General features: G+C 42.4%; 1 protein-coding gene, 1 long non-coding RNA gene and 1 pseudogene across 2 annotated transcripts; 2 read left to right on the top strand and 1 right to left on the bottom strand.

The window, feature by feature from the left end:
• Window positions 1-17: 17 nt before the first annotated feature.
• On the top strand, window positions 18-2,051 carry LOC143541955 (putative HVA22-like protein g). Its single transcript, XM_077034628.1, has 7 exons — window positions 18-228; window positions 453-510; window positions 600-698; window positions 1,022-1,078; window positions 1,154-1,217; window positions 1,288-1,491; window positions 1,599-2,051. Exons 2-7 carry the CDS (start codon window positions 479-481, stop codon window positions 1,893-1,895), a joined length of 753 nt encoding a protein of 250 aa, XP_076890743.1. The 5' UTR covers window positions 18-228; window positions 453-478; the 3' UTR covers window positions 1,896-2,051.
• A 686-nt stretch (window positions 2,052-2,737) lies between these two features.
• LOC143541954 (uncharacterized) lies at window positions 2,738-5,240 on the top strand. The gene is made up of 3 exons (XR_013136832.1): window positions 2,738-2,836; window positions 5,010-5,081; window positions 5,159-5,240. It is a non-coding gene; the product is annotated as an uncharacterized LOC143541954 (long non-coding RNA).
• Window positions 5,241-13,978: 8,738 nt separating this feature from the next.
• LOC143541945 (secreted RxLR effector protein 161 pseudogene) lies at window positions 13,979-14,443 on the bottom strand (annotated as a pseudogene).
• Window positions 14,444-17,205: the final 2,762 nt, after the last annotated feature.

Here is a 17,205-nt window from a genome sequence, read left to right as displayed (position 1 = left end):
TAATAATAATTCTGTAGTTCACCATTCCCAATTATATACCCCCTTCACTTTCTCTCTTCTACGTTTTACCCCTTCCAACACTCACCCACCATCACCACCACCATTGTTGCAGACACTCAACAACACCCATCTTTCTTCTTCTTCAATAACCCACCTCACATTTCAACTTTTCTCATCAATTTCATTTCTTCAATCTTATTCAATACCCAGAAACCATCTTCTTCAAAGGTAACTCTACAGTCTACATCCCGCTTATTAAGTTTCAAGATTCAAGATTCACCCATTAAAGATCTCTTCTTTATGTTTAAAACAAATTGGGTTTTCCATGCTTCATCTAAAGTTGATTCATTTCAATCTCTATTCAGATTCAATTTGGTTAATTTTGCTTAAATATTAATAATCTTGATCAATATTTATTAAATTAATTTTGGTATTTTACTTTTTGTATGCAGTTAATTTAGCTGGATATTGGAAGAAGATGCTGGGTGAGCTTATCATAAACAGTCTTGTGTAAGAAATTAAGCATCTTCTAATTATGAATTTGATTTGGGTAAATTGGGATTTTTGTTGAATTTGATGGTGTTTGGTTATGGGTTCAGGCTTATTCTTGGATATGCATATCCAGCTTTTGAGTGTTTTAAAACCATTGAGAAGCATGATGCAGGAAATCCAGAATTAAGATTTTGGTGTCAATATTGGTAAAGTTTCTTTTCACCTTTAACAGATTCAAAGAACTTAAAGTTTGACCTTTTTGGCTGTTTGGTCAACTATCTTTTTTAGGATTAGATCAAACCTGTTTTGTTTTGATTATTGAATGTGACATTTAAGTTCCATGATTGAGTTTTAGTTTCTTGTTGCTGTCTTAATCTTAGTATTCTACAGATAAGATAAAGATTGATAGGTAGATATCTTATTCAAAGAAAAATCTTGGTCAAACTTTGACTTTTGAAAAGTCAAACTTTTGATATATCATCCCAATAATTAAATCTTGGTTCTTTGGTTATGAATTATGATTACACAGGGTCATAATCGCGGTTCTTACAGTTTTTGAAAAACTAGGCGATATATTCGTTTCATGGTACGTATCAAATGTATGTATGCATTTTTCACATGAGAATTCGTTATAAATTATCGTGTGAAACATGTTTTGTAGGGTACCATTGTATAAAGAATTAAAGCTAGCTCTCATCATCTACTTATGGTATCCTAAAACTAAGGTAAAAGATGACCACATTTTAAATGTATATTTTTTGGTTTATGAAAATGGAAAGTTTGTGCGCGTTTTAGGGGACGGGGTATGTATATAATGCCATGCTAAGGCCATTCGTAGCACGACACGAGACTGATATAGAAAGGAGTTTAAAGGAAATGCGAGCAAAAGCGTGGGATGTGGCGGTTTATTATTGGCACAATTCCTCTGAGTTGGGTCAAACCAAGTTTTTGGAAATCTTACATTACTTGGCTTCAAAATCCTCGAGGCCTAGATCCGAGGTACCATTTTTGTCCTAGTTTTTTAAGTAAACCAAAAACCAAAGAACATGATAAGTGTAGATCCTGGCTGGATGGTCATCCCACTAATTTTGTTTTTCATGATTTAGGTGTTGCAAAACCATCAAAACTCCCGGGAAGGACATCCGCCGCCCGCTCCTCCTGCAGTTGATCCACCGTTGGTACCGACTGCTCCACCAATGCCAAACGTTAGTCACCACCAACCAGTACACCAGGAGGAATTGCATATTCCTGGGTCACCGGGTAGGACCGGTTTGAACCATATTCCTGGATCACCAAGTAGAGCCGGTTTGAATCATATTCCTGGATCACCGAGTAGATCCGGTTCGAATTTGGGTCAGAGAGAACCTGTTTGGCTAAGGTTCAAAAAATCAAGGGGACTATGAGTGCATTGTATGTTGTTTGCTTTAAGATGCTAATAATCAGGATTCAGGACACCTAAATTTTGTTAGTTAAACACTTAAACCAACAATAAGGTAAGTGTTTGTACAAAGTTACCATTGGCATCTTACATAACATTTACATGTTTAACCTTAAAAATTGCATTTTGACTATTATTTTTATGATAGCCAACGTATTGGTGAATATGGACCGCCCTTCAAGCCGTTGTCTCAAACCGCTGAAAAAGAAACTTTGGTCAACTCACATCCGAATCATGTCGGTTGTCCGTTGAAGAAATTTCAGGGTTCAACAACAAAACACAACAAAACAAAACACCATGGTCTATGTTACAGAATAAAACAGTGACTCTTTTCTCATTAGCTATATGGTGTCTTTGCAACAAGAAATCATAATTAACATTGCCACTCTTACTATTATTTCATATCTTAACAATTCCAAGAAAGACAATTTAGAGGGTAAAACTCGTTTATTACATAGGCTATTAACAAAATTAGTGGTCAACTCCTGGATCCAATAGTTATATTTTTTAGGGGAAAATAAAATTTTGACCAAAAGTCAACAACATATGAAGAAATTCTACTGTTATCTTTGACCCTGCATCCAAAGTCAACAACATATGATGCTATCATGTCAACAATTTGACATTTTGTGACACTCACTGTCACAGTGTCACTCACCATCAGCAACTACCTGATGGATCAAACCCATTAATTAATTAATTAATTAAAATTATAAACTCTTGTCCATCACAAACAAAGATGGATCAAAACTAAAAGTAAAAGTCAACAATGGCTTCTTCTTCATCTGCTGCTCTTCTATCTTCCACAGTTTCTCCTCTGCTGTCAACTTCCGATCCAAATCCCTCCGGTCAGCCGTTGCCGTTCGCCGATCCACTTCCCGTCCTACCGGATTCCTCGTCAAGGCCGTCAGTACTTCATTCTTCAGAGGTTTTTTCGTTCTTTTGCCTCGGCCACTAATGTATGGGAAGCTTGCTTAGGCGCTCCATTTTTAACTTTTACGTCTTTTGGACTTCTATGTAATAATTTCATTAGCTCGAGCCGAGCTTTGGCTCATTTAAGTAACTCGACGACCTCTAGCCGAGCTTAGGCTCGTTTAAAGTTTTTCTCAGGGTAAGGTAATTAATAAATAATAATAGTAATAGTAGAGCCGAGGCCGAGTTTGAAAAAAACAACTCATGGCCCAAGCTCAAACTATAGAAAAAGAGCTCGAAACAAGCCGTGCTCAAGCTAAAAACAAGTCGAGCTCAGGCTCAGATTGGCTCGTTACACCCCTAGTTAGATGTTTTAGGGTATGTTTGGCAAAACTAGCTGGTAGCTGATAGCTGTAAGCTGAAGGCTGAAGTCTGGAAGCTGAAGGCTGTAAGCTGAAGGCTGTAAGCTGATAGCTATAGCTTTTTAAATATTTAGGTGTTTGGCAGAGTAGCGGAAGCTTTTAATTAAACTACCTGGGTTCCCGTGTGGTGCGGCGGAACGGGCGCACAACCTAACATCAACCGCATAATCAGTGTCGGTACATGATTCACCTGATGACAGTGCATACATAACCTGAATGTAGACGTGTAATTCATGCAAAAGCAGTAAGCTTGTAAATGATGTCGAAAATCAAGAAACAAAGCTTAAATATACAGTAATTTCAAATAGATAATTTTTTAAACCAACATATTTTGATATGAATCACTTTTTGAACATGCATTGTTCTAATCTGAAACATGTTCTGACCTGACCCCTTTCAACTCAAAAGTGTACCGACACAAATCGAACTGATTTAACCCTTTTTGTATCGACTCGTTCTGACCCTAATTTGGTCTTACACATGGCTCAAGTTCGTCTGACTCGACTCCTAATTTGGTCTTACACATAACTCGAGCCCACCTAACTCGACTTTTTATCGATCCTACCCGATAATCACGTAGTATGTTAATTTTTTAAAGTTAAAGAAGTATAACAATATCATACTCAAATTAAAGAGAATAAAATGCTCGTTTTTATGATGTAATTTGTTTAAAAAATTATTAACGTGTGAAAAAGTTATGGCTTCTAAAAAAGTCGTGGGGTAATTAGTTTTGAATAAGGGTTGAATGTGTAACTATTATATAAATTAACAAAAGTTGATATAAGTTCAAGTGCTAAACTTGTAAATTTAAATGTAAAAGCTTGTAGCTAGCTTTTTCTCAAAGGCTACCAATACTAGCGTTTGAAAAATGAGTTTTTTCTACCAATCTAAAAACTTGAAGCTACTTCAACCAAACAAAGTTTTTTATTAAATAGGAGCTTTTTAATAAAAGCTTAAAGCTTGTAGCTTCTAAAAGCTTATAAAAGCTCCTTGCCAAATATACCCCTAGTCTTTTAAGATTGGCATGTATCTGTTCTTAGTGTGATAATTTTTGTGGCTTATAACATTAATATTAAAAATAAAAGGATCCAATTACAATAAAGATGCAGGTAAGCGGTCAACAAGCTGCGCCGCCACCCCCGTTTTGAATGTCAAAACCGATCCTACTAAAACAAAATTATTGTTCTTCGGCGTCGATGAGTTACTGTGCACGGCCCGCTGAACTCTTTTTAGAAACGTAGCAGCATTGGGGGCAAGAAACCCAAATGTGTCAAAAGCAAAAGGAATTAAGGCGTGTTGATTCTCCACACACGCCTTCTTAGTTACTGATTAGTCATCTGGACTTATGCATCATTGCATCTACATTGTGCAATATAATGATGATGTTGGATTGTTGGTTAATTTGATTGTGGAATTAGGGTATTCTGGTAGTATTTACCATTTAATAGCTCCAACTGTTCATTTCCTAGTGCAAATATTAACGCTTAGTGCACTCTGGTGATTATACATGATGCTTATTTACCTTTGAATGTCAACTGTTGTGTTAGGTTTTATCTTCAAGATGATTATACATAATATATGACATTCTGTATACAGTTGAACTATTATTATTATTACTTTTCAACATGCATAGTATAATCATCCTGAATGTGAAGAGTTAAGTGGGTTGACATTAAAAAGTTTCGTAACTAAAACAAGCGTATTAGCATTCCATATCTTTTATTTCACTATGTTTCTTTATGTAGGGACTACCACTAGTTGGAAATCAAGCACCCGACTTTGAAGCAGAAGCTTTTTTTGATCAAGAATTCATCAATGTAACTTAACTGATGCATACCTTGCCTTCATATTATTAATTCGGTCACAATAATTTGCAAAATGATAATAATTACAGGTTAAGCTCTCTGATTATATTGGAAAGAAATATGTCATTCTCTTCTTCTACCCTCTAGACTTCACTTTTGTTTGTCCAACTGGTGAGTATTTTCGTTTATTTTAATATTGTTTGTTAAACCAGTTTCTTATATCAGTGATTTGGTTTCTGATATGCAGAGATCACGGCTAGGCCTATAAACGAACCGAACGTTCGGTGAACTGTTCGTGAACCGCTTGACGGGAAGTTCGTTTGTGTTCGTTTATTTAATAAACGAACGAACATTAACAAAATATTTGTGTTTGTTTAATTAAATGAACGAACATGGACACATGTTTTGTTCGTGTATTTATGTTCATGATGATGGAGAAACAAGTTGGATTTGAATCTGAAGAGGTAGGTCCCAGCAGAGCCCAGTTGGACCCGCAAGACTCACCTTTAAGAGGGACGTCTGCGCAGAAACCAACTGGGTCCGCAGGACCCACCATGCTCAGAGACGTGACGTCCTTACGCGCAGTACGCAAGCTGTTCCCGCAGGAAAAGCCTCCCAATGGTGAAGTACTCTGCCTGTTCCCGCAGCTGCGGATACAAGCCATCAGGTTAGGCTACCTGCGCAGCAAAGCTACACGCACAAGGCACTTAAATAATTCAGTAATGTCACCTGAAGAAGGAGTGAGCAAGCCGGGAACACTCCCGCACAAAGCCGGGAGAACTCCCGCCCAAATGAGCCAGTCCGTATGATACTGGAGGATCTATTGTACTGTACCTGACGAGGTATGGACAAAAGATCTGACCAAGGATACGACAGCTCACTGACAACAGTATGACGAGCAGCACGCTCTTGTACTGTATGTCACTATTAGCCGCTGCCTACTCACCAACCTGTCGGAGGACGTGCGTGGCATGGCCTGCAGTTGGTGGAACAGGAATAGTACACAGCCGGCCTGGTCACTATCAGCCGCTGCCTATCCACCAACCACCAGCATGGCATGTGCGTAGCCTATAGTTGGCAGAACAGGAACACTATTCAACCGGCTGTACCTGCTTGGAAACCTACCTTCGGCTATAAATACTCCAACACCTTGGAATGGTATCATCTTATCTCATATCTCATATCTTGATATATTACCTGATATCTGCTCTAGTCATTCTCTTAATATACACTTATATTCAAGAGCAATCTAGTCTGATTCTCACGCCGGAGGGTGGTCACAAGGAGGTACCCCCCTTCTCAGTGACGAGCTCACGGTGTCTGTTTTGCAGGTTATCAAAAGAACCATCTTTGCCGGATCTAACCCCTCGTGGGAAACATCTACTTAACCCCCAGATTATCCGTAATCTGCCCGGGGTCGATTAGTGTTTCTTCATTGGCGCCATCCGTGCATAAAAGCTAGAACTTAATTCTTTTTCAGTTTTCTCAAAACTTCTGGAAAAATGGTTAATGGTACTCCGGTCCCAAAACCAACGAGTGACCAAGAAGCCCCGGTAACCACAACCCCAGCTACTGGGGGGAATACCGGCGACTGCACAGTTTTTACGAACACTACCCCGGTTACCCAAACCGGGGCAAGTGCAGTAAATTTTACGAACACTACCCCAGTTACCCGAGCTGGGGCAAGTGCAGTAAATAATCTCTCACTGGGATTCACCGATACCCAGTTAGAGAGACAACGAACGAGGCTCCCCCGCCAAACACTCGATGAAGTTAAAGCGTGGGCGGAAGCACGTCAAAAAGAATTCCAAGCTGAGTTGGATGAACGCTTACGTTCAATCCAACAGGCTGATGAATTCGGAGAGTACTTGGACGATGATTCGGAGGAATCCGATAGTGACGCAAACCCTCGTCATAGGGCGAAAGGGAAGCGTAAGGAAACGGACTCCCAACCGAGAAGGCATTTTGGAGAAACCTTCAAACCAAAAAACGCGGGTGGAAACCCACGTGACTTCTCAAAAACATTTAGACCAACTGCTGCAAAAGCGGGAACGTCCAAATTTGCAAGGGACATTGCGGAAGCAATCGCCCCGAAAAGTGCCAAACAGATGTCCAACATCGGCACTTACGATGGTATATCTGATCCAGACGATCATTTGAACAGATTCATAGCGGCGGCAAAACCCGCGTAAGCACAAAAAACAGATGAAGACAACCTTCACGCAGGTCAGTTATAGGTAAAGTTTGGTGATCCCACTAAATGAAAGTGCCGGTCCAAACCGCACAAATCATGATAGAGGAAACCGAACTAACCTATTGACAACCGCGCGTCGAACGGTTAACTTATAAAACACTTAGAAAATTTCTATCGAAAAGATGAAGAAAACCTCCACGCAGGTGAGATATAGGTAAAGTTTAGCCATCCTACTAAGTGCAAGTGACGGTCTTACCCGCACAATCACGAAGGAGGAAGCAAAACTTCAACCTATTATCTACCACGTTCAAAGGTTAACTTATTCTAAACACTTGGAAAATTTCTAAGGAAAAAATGAGGAAAACCTCCACGCAGGTCAGATATAGGTAAAGTTTAGCCATCCTACTAAGTGTAAGTGACGGTCTTACCCGCACAATCACGAAAGAGGAAGCAAAACTTTAACCTATTATCTGCCACGTTGATAGGTTAACTTATTCAAAATACTTAAGAAATTGCTAAGGTAAACTACAGTATGCACAAGCGAATCATACATTGTTTATGCGGCAAAACAAGTGCCAAATTAAACTATAGTATGCATGAGCACGTCATATAACGTTTATAAAGCAAGTCATCCACTGAAAGTAGCGGTCCTACCTGCACAAAGATTTGTATTCCATAATAATTCAAGTATTACAAGAATGGCCGGGTAACTACCCGCCTACAAGAATATAAATCTATACAATGTAAACATATCCTAACAGTGGGAGGGATCTAAAGGTTCAAGCTTCAGGACCACTCCCTCCAAACCCACTTGTACCCGCACCATCAGTTGGCTGTGGCGGTTCAAGGAAGGTCTTAAGAATGGTTAGCCCATCATCAGCAGCAGCAACTTCGTTCACCTTCTCCACCACCGGATGCGGGAAGGCGGCATACTGGTTCACTGCTTGGTCATATACAGCTTCAGTATCCACATCATATAAAGGGAAGTTGGAAGGCGGGGTGCCCTTCTCAACGAACCCTAGACCAAGCAGGAAGCCAGCCTTTTCCCCATCCTCATGAGAAGCGTTGAGGGCTGCGCTCATGGCATCGTCGTATTATGTGTCCGTGAAGACTCGATGCACAACCTACAAGAAAAAATACAAGTATCAAAACCTTTTCAATGTACAAAGAAATGCGTAAAGATATTATGAAATTACGCATACCTGAGACAACGCTTCTCGAAGAAGCCATTCCTTGGCAACCAGAGCCTCCTGGAGGGCAGCTTGAGCTTGGTTACGGGCGCGTTCGGCTTCACTTTTGTTAAGGTTGGCGAGCAACACTTCCTTAGCAACAGCCTCTTCAACGCCCTTTAGCTTCCGCTCAGTGTGGTCAAGCACGCCCCTCTGGTCCAAGATCTCTTGGAGCTTCTTGGCGTCTTCCATAGCCAAGGCATCATGAGCCTGCTGGAGCCTCTCTAGCTTGGTTTTAAGCTCCTCATTCTCAATGCGTAGAGGCTCAGCAACAGTTTCAGCCTTGGTGGCCCTCTCAGTTGCGTTCCGTGCAGTTTCCTTAGCCAGCCGAAGCTGTTCGTTAACAGCTTGGGCAGCCTTGGAACGGGCCTCAAGACGGGCCTGAACTTCAACTTCAAGGGCCTGGAAGGCCTTCTCCTTTTCCGCAGCCACTGCGGCAAGCCTCTTGTTCTCCTCCCGGATGGCCCTCGCCTGAGCCACTTCCAGGCTACGCGCCGTCTTTAACTTGTCGTTTTCACGACAAAGTAACTCGACGCGCGGCTGCATCCGGGCAAGGAGAAGCGCACCGGCGGGGGCGGCGTGGCGCGCCCATTCGACGCATTCTACAGGCGTCCGAAGGGTTGTTCCTCGGCGGATGTTCCATCGTGGAACATACACTTCATTGGAATCCGACACTGCAAAAGCAAAAAGCAGTTAGGAAAAGATGATAAAAAATATATATATATATAAAATAAAGGCCAAAATAACCCTACGCACCTGTAGGGTCGACGACAGGCCTGTAGCCGCCAAACCCATCACCCGAACCTAACGGATATCCATCCAAGAGGTCAGGCAGATGGGAAGGAGGCAGAGATTGGCTTGACGCCCCAACCCCGGACATACCTGAAGGACCGGCCGTAGTCGCCGGCGCCGGAGGAGGCATAGCGGAGGCCACCGGGGTAGAAACCAGCGGAGGTGAACTCACAACCGCGGCCGCGGCTGCGGAAGAATCCACAGAAACACTCACCGCCGGCTCAGTGAATGAATAGTAAATATGGCACTGACAGCCGGCGGGGACGTCGTCACAGTTGGAACAGTTGGCTCAACCGGGTGAGCAACTGAACCAACTGAAGCAGGCGCAGTCGCCTGGGTCATCGCCTCAGGTAGGTTGACCAAACCTACCTTCATGGGTCCAGAACTGCTACCTCCCGCTCCACCCTGGAATGCGGTAGCATCCACGCCTGCACAAAGAAAATATAAGTATAATGGTGGAAAGCTATGCAGTAAAAGTAAAGGAAGATTATACTTACGGGTTTTCTTGAGCCTAAAGGTGCGAACAGGCGGGGACGAACCCGATGGAGCCGGCCTCTTCATACCGGTCACCGTCGTCGTCCTGGGCGGCTCGGAGGTGACAGTCGTCTCAGCCTCCGGAGCAGTGGTCTCAACACCACCTGGGTTCCCCGCCGCTTCCTCGCTCTCGGTCTCCGAGTTTGACCGATTCCCCTGATCGGCGGTGGAGGCAACCTTCGCCTTGCCCTTTCCGCCAGCAGCCTTCTTCTTCCGCGTGAAGAAAGGACCGTCTGCGGATTCCTTATTAGAAGATGACAGAATTAGAGGAATTCCAGTAGAGGTTTCATCATTGAGAGGTCGAGGGTTGAATAACTCCTTACCTGGCCGCGTGGCGCTCAGAATCGGGTGGCCTGGCGGGTAGACCTCCACAAACCGATCCCTCGTTTGCTCCAGGATGGGCAACTTGTTCTCATCAAGAGCACGAGTACCCATCCGAGCGGGACCATCAGCCTCCCGCGGATGCAGGAGCGACTCCAAGTCATTCCCCTCTGAAATAAAAAAAAAAAGAAACAGTTAGAAGAAAAACCTATATCAACAAAGAAGACAGAGCATACCGTAAGGGACAGAGTTCAAACCGTATTCGAGGACGATGGGAATCTGTGACGCCTCCTTCCACACCCGGCTCATCCCGAGCATCACCATACCGGACTCCGCAAAGCGGTACACCGGAGTCTGGATCCGGGAGATCTTGGCGAACCATTCCGCCTCCTGGTAGTTGAGGGCGTGAAGGGCGGGTAGTGCTCTCCCATTCTTAAATGTCATCGCAAGGGGGATGACGCGAGCGGAGATATAAAAAATTCCCGCTTCCACGACCGAAGACTGCGCTCGGTAGCGCAGATCTTCAAACCCTTGATCCGATTGACCAAGGTGTACCACCCTTGGATGCACCTCCAGGAGTAGAAGGTCATCAACCGATCAACGTGGGGCTCCACGCCCAGAATGAGGCACACCCACTCAAAGTGGCGGATCTTGACGATCGCCATCGGGTGTACCTCTGTCAGATGCACACCGTACCTCTCCAAGACACGGTATACAAACTTCGTCAATGGGAACCTGAGATTCCCATAAACGAAGAATGCAGCATACACCCCTATTTTGCTCTTGGGGGCATCGTACACCGTCTGGTGTGGTTCCGGAAACTCAGGCTCGAACGGCTCGAGCATGAACTTCCGGACGACGTACTGATAGAGGTCGGCCGGAAAAGCACACTGGCACTCGCCAGCAGTATTCTTGTCATCCTTGTCCGACGTGGACGACGGATTCTCGGCGTACACGTCAGACTCCTCGGCAGTAGCCTGAACATCATGGGAAGAAGACATTATGGAAGGATGAAAGGCAACGATTTCAGAAAGAATATTCGCCGGAAATCGCTTAGAAGGAGAAGATAGAAGTGAAGGTGTGGATTACAAAGGACCCTCTCCCCCTTTATATACTCATCGCAATGAATGCGATGAATTTAATGCGGAGGAGAGAGAAAATAGCTGGTGCAATGAAACTATGACACGTGGAAAAAGCAAGCTGGCAACAGCTGTTGACGGGACGCGCGCCGTAAAATCCGCACCCACGCGCCCAAAAAATCGCGCCCACGCGCCTGAAAAAGCGTCTGGAATGACCATGTACTGTCACGTCGCCATAACTTCCTGCACGTCCTGACACTGTCAGAAGAAACCGTCGGACGACGTTTCAACAGTTTGGACTGTTCTTATCCTTTCACCAACTCTTCGAATTTCAAAAAGATTCAAAAGTAAGCGGGAATATATCCCTTACCTTGGCAACCAAGTAACTATAAGACATGTGCGAGTACAGTGTTAAGGCAAAACCCTTCACATACTTAGCACCTGCAGGGAATTAAAGCTAAGAATACCTCGGCAACCAAGTAACCATAAGACGGGTGCGAGTACAGTGTCAAGGCAAAACCCTTCACATACTAAGCACCCGCAGGGAATTGAAGCCAGAAATACCTTGGAAGTAAAGTAACTATAAGACGAGTGCGGGTACAGTGTCAAGGCAAAACCCTTCACATACCTAGCACTCCGCAGGGAATTGAAACCAAGAAGGATCTTCTGGGCCATGCTTGCGGAAACGGGAATGACATCCCCGCATAGCGGGAACGTCGAGAACTAGATTGTTTGAAGCTCCAAGATAGAATTGGTTGTTTAACATAATTGATCACTATTTCAAAACTACCAAAACCTCATGGAGAATCTACACAAGAGGTACTCAACGCTCCTGACTTGCGAGGAGGTTACAGACCTACCCGCATCATACCCAAAGATCAAGCAGAAAAGTCGGGAATTTCTGCACGTGACATTAGGACTTCCGCGGGAAGAATCCCCATGGAAAACCTTAAAACTAAACCCTTTTCAAAACCCTTTGCTTAAGTCCAAAAGTTCACCTCACTTATTAAATTCATGAGAAGAACATTGGACTGGGGGGACTTGAAGAGGTAGGTCCCAGCAGAGCCCAGTTGGACCCGCAAGACTCACCTTTAAGAGGGACGTCTGCGCAGAAACCAACTGGGTCCGCAGGACCCACCATGCTCAGAGACGTGACGTCCTTACGCGCAGTACGCAAGCTGTTCCCGCATGAAAAGCCTCCCAATGGTGAAGTACTCTGCCTGTTCCCGCAGCTGCGGATACAAGCCATCAGGGATGGCTACCTGCGCAGCAAAGCTACACGCACAAGGCACTTAAATAATTCAGTAATGTCACCTGAAGAAGGAGTGAGCAAGCCGGGAACACTCCCGCACAAAGCCAGGAGAACTCCCGCCTAAATGAGCCAGTCCGTATGATACTGGAGGATCTTTTGTACTGTACCTGACGAGGTATGGACAAAAGATCTGACCAAGGATACGACAGCTCACTGACAACAGTATGACGAGCAGCACGCTCTTGTACTGTATGTCACTATTAGCCGCTGCCTACTCACCAACCCGTCGGATGACGTGCGTGGCATGGCCTGCAGTTGGTGGAACAGGAATAGTACACAGCCGGCCTGGTCACTATCAGCCGCTGCCTATCCACCAACCACCAGCATGGCATGTGCGTAGCCCACAGTTGGCAGAACAGGACACTATTCAGCCGGCTGTACCTGCTTGGAAACCTACCTTCGGCTATAAATACTCCAACACCTTGGAATGGTATCATCTTATCTCATATCTCATATCTTGATATATTACCTGATATCTGCTCTAGTCATTCTCTTAATATACACTTATATTCAAGAGCAATCTAGTCTGATTCTCACGCCGGAGGGTGGTCACAAGGAGGTACCCCCCCCCTTCTCAGTGACGAGCTCACGGTGTCTGTTTTGCAGGTTATCAGAAGAACCATCTTTGCCGGATCTAACCCCTCGTGGGAAACATCTACTTAACCCCCAGATTATCCGTAATCTGCCCGGGGTCGATTAGTGTTTCTTCAGAATCTTAACACCAAATTGTGTTTTTGAATAATGGATACGGAATCGGAGTTTAAGTTGACGATGGGCAGTGTATGGCAAATATTTAGTTAAGGGTTGTTGAATAAAACAAGACTAATAATTCATGTGATGAATTATTATTGTGATGTTGAAATCGAAATAAGACACAGGAGGTTTTTTTGACTTCAAAACTTAACTCTCTTTTCTCTCCTTAATAATAAAAAACAACTTAAGTATTTATAACCCTAACAATCATACTTTGACTAGAACTAGGAAACTAAAAAGATAAACATAAACATTTGAATAAATAAAACTTAAATAATAAAATATTTGAATTTTGATCTCCTCCTTATCCTCCCCATGAGATCAACCTAGCCACCCCTCGGTTTATCTTTAACGAATCGGGATTATAATTATCATTCACCCCCTTAATCTTGATTCGTTTCTTTTAGATCTTCAATCCCGAGCAATTTCCTCATCTCTTCAAACTTCAACTTCGGTAGTGCATTTGTAAGAATATCCGCCTTTTGTTTCTCTCCACTAATGTGCTCAACTTGGACTTCACCACGTTCAATACATTCACGAATGAAGTGAAATCTAATATTAATATGCTTGCTTCTTCCATGAAACACGGGATTCTTCATCAGATCGATAGCAGATCTATTATCCACATGTAAAGTCACCACCTTTTCTTTATGCCCGGTCAACTCGCTTAACAATCCCCTTAACCATATAGCTTGTCAAGCCGCGGTTGCTGCTGCCATGTACTCAGATTCACACGATGACAAGGCTACGGTTTGTTGTTTTTGTGAGAGCCATGAGATCAATGCACCACCATAATAAAACGCCATTCCGGTGGTACCTCGTCCATCCGTTTGATCCATACCATAACTACTATCACAAAAACCAACCAACTCTCTACTACCGCATCCATACGTCAAACCATATCCACTCGTGCCTTGTACGTATCTTAATATATACTTTAGAATCTGCATATGGGATTGTTTCGGTTCTTGCATAAACCTACTAGCAACTCCAACTGAGTTACTCAAATCGAGCCTCGTGTGTGTCAAATACCTTAAGCTACCGATTATTCTTCGATATTTGGTTCCATCAACGGGTTCTCCTTCTTCATCTTTCGTCACTTGCAACCGATGTTCCATAGGAAATCGAGTCGGGTTGCACTCGCTTAAACCTGCACTCATTAATATTTTATTAGCATAAGCTTCTTGTTTCAACTTTATCTCATGCTTCTTTTAGGTTACTTCAATGCCCAAATAATAAGATAGCATTCCGAGATCTTGCATCTCGAACTCATTCTTCATTTGACTTTTGAATTTCTCAATCTCGGCTTGACTCGAACCAGTCACGATAAGATCATCGACATATACACCAACAATAAGAATGTCGGTTCTCGTATTCTGCTTGTACACCACCGGTTCTCTTGGACATCGAATAAAATCCAAACCTTTCAACTTCTTGTCGAGTTTTTCGTTCCAAGCTCGTGGGGCTTGGCGAAGACCGTATAAAGCCTTTCGTAACTTATAAACCATACCGTGTTTTTCGGGAACTTCAAATTCACCAGGTTGTTTCACATACACTTCTTCCTTCAACTCGCCATTTAAGAATGCCGATTTAACGTCCAAATGGTAAACGAACGATCCATAATTTGCCGCGATTGCTAAAATCAAACGTACGGTTTCCATTCTCGCCGCCGGGGCAAAAACCTCATCAAAGTCTACCCCGTGCTCTTGCACGTACCCATTCGCGACTAATCTTTCTTTGTACTTTGTTATTGACCCATCTGCCTCACGTTTGGTTTTAAACACCTACTTTAAACCAATCGCCTTGTGACCCGTTGGTAGGTTACATAAGTCCCACGTATTGTTTTGTTCGATTGAGACTAATTCGGATCTCATTGCTTCTCGCCATTTCTTTGAATTCTTTGCCTCTTCAAAGGTAGACGGTTCTTCATCAAGGAGAAGACATTCTCCTTCACTCAACATTACATAATCTTCAACTCTTTTCGGTGGGACCGATTAATGACCAGTTCTTCGCAGCTCAGGTTCGGAATTTTCATCCGGTTGGTCTTCAAATTCAGGTACGTTAAGGTTTGTTGGTCTTCAAATTCAGGTACTTTAAACCAGTCGTTTTGATTTTGTTAAACCGTATAGTTGAGCATTCAAAGTATGTTATTTTTCAGACTATGAGTGTTTCATTTTGTGAAGCATGAAAGTGGTTTCATGTTATACAGAGTTACGAGATAGTTTGTGAAACTGTATTGAAGTTGTTCGATTGGGCTTTTGCTGATGTGGTGATGACTGTATATATACATATAAAAGTAAAGCTTACAAATTGACTAAAATGTAAGGGTAATACCTTCTGTTACAAACTATAACAAGCAGTCATCTATAATATTCTTAAGTCTTGATTGTGTAAATTGGTGGCATTCTTGGCTTACAAAAAGAATTCTTTATTGCTGTCACTATGCTTGCGTCTTTACTACTTGTAGGCTGCTAAAACCCCTATAAAACAAGCTTTCAAATCAAATATTCAGGCACAAATGTTCATCTTCATATTTTTCCTTCTGTCTTATTTCCACTAATTTGATCACCCCTGTTAGCATAGCAGTATATATCACCATGACATTGCTGAGATTCTAACAGGCAACGGTTGCCTGGAATATGCAGTCATGAAAAACATTTGTGGGCTTTTCAATATCTGTTTCCTATTGATATCTCATTTACCTTTGTTATATGTAACTAAGCATTCTAAGTATACTAATATATATAGATACACATATATGCAATGAGAGTTTTAAGATATTCTTAGCAGAGAAAATTGCCTGCGTAAGTTGTTACGTGTATGCTGTAAGGGTAAATGCTGTGCACAAGGCTCCTGCATGTGCGGGCCCGAGAGGGTGTCGGCCAACTTAGACCTGATGTATGCATCCTTACCTTGCATTTCTGCAAAAGGCTGGTTCCATGATTCGAACCGTGACCTTCAGGTCACATGGCTGCAATCTTACTGTTGCTCCAAGGTTCATCACCCCTATGTGCATGCTGTGAGATTTATATGCTTTCTTGTGGATGTTGAACATTGATGTTTACAGAGTATCATCTTTATGGTTGGTAAATAATTTATCTTTACAGCTTACAAAGTTTTGTGCTTTCTTTTTATGTTGGATGGAGGGGATATTAAGCTGTCATTATAACATCTTATATAGACTCTAGTAGGATTTCGGTTCATTACAAAAGATGATTGATTAGAGTGCGTGTTTTAGGGTAAAGTTTATACTCCATGTAATGAATTGCAGATTGTGTTTTTATTATTTTTTATTCTATTTGTTGTTCTGTAAAGCGTAATTGTTGAGCGTTCATGGTAGTAGCAATCAGGGTGGTTTTAGGGGTTACATACTTACATGTAATGATGTACATGAATGAACTGTCATGATCCATGTACTGGTAGTAGCAATCTGGTCATGATACTTGCAGGAGGTAATGCTGTCTTTCTGATTGTAGTATAAATTGGAAAAGAGCAAATGGTTTTAGTTTCTGTTGTTCGTCTCAGTGTGTGCTTAACTTTACATGTTTGCAAAATATGAATAAGCCCAAGTCTGGATATCGTCGTGTTATTATTTCAAGCTCTGATGATAAACTATGTTAGCCAAGTCTTCTATTTCTACGCTTGATAATACAGAAGCTATTCAATTTGCGAAGCATGAAAACTAGTTTCATGCTATAGATGTATTTATTTTTCAGACTATAGCTTTTTAAAGTTGTATTCTAGTTGATACGGTTGGGCTTTTTGCTGATGTAGCGATAACTATATACTTACATCTAAAGGCAAAACTTAGAAATTGAGTAAAATGTAAGGATTGCCTTCTGTTCCAAACTGTATTGATGAATAAATCAAGCTTTCACATCAATTTTTCTGGTACACATGTTCATCTGCATATCCTCCTTTT

Source organism: Bidens hawaiensis, unplaced genomic scaffold (genome assembly GCF_021521415.1).
Source record: "Bidens hawaiensis isolate Kalapana, Puna unplaced genomic scaffold, B.hawaiensis_p1.1 tig00012728_1, whole genome shotgun sequence".
NCBI classification, from domain to species: Eukaryota; Viridiplantae; Streptophyta; class Magnoliopsida; order Asterales; family Asteraceae; genus Bidens; species Bidens hawaiensis.
Note: the sequence above shows the minus strand (reverse complement) of the source record. Positions and strands in the feature narration are given on the sequence as shown.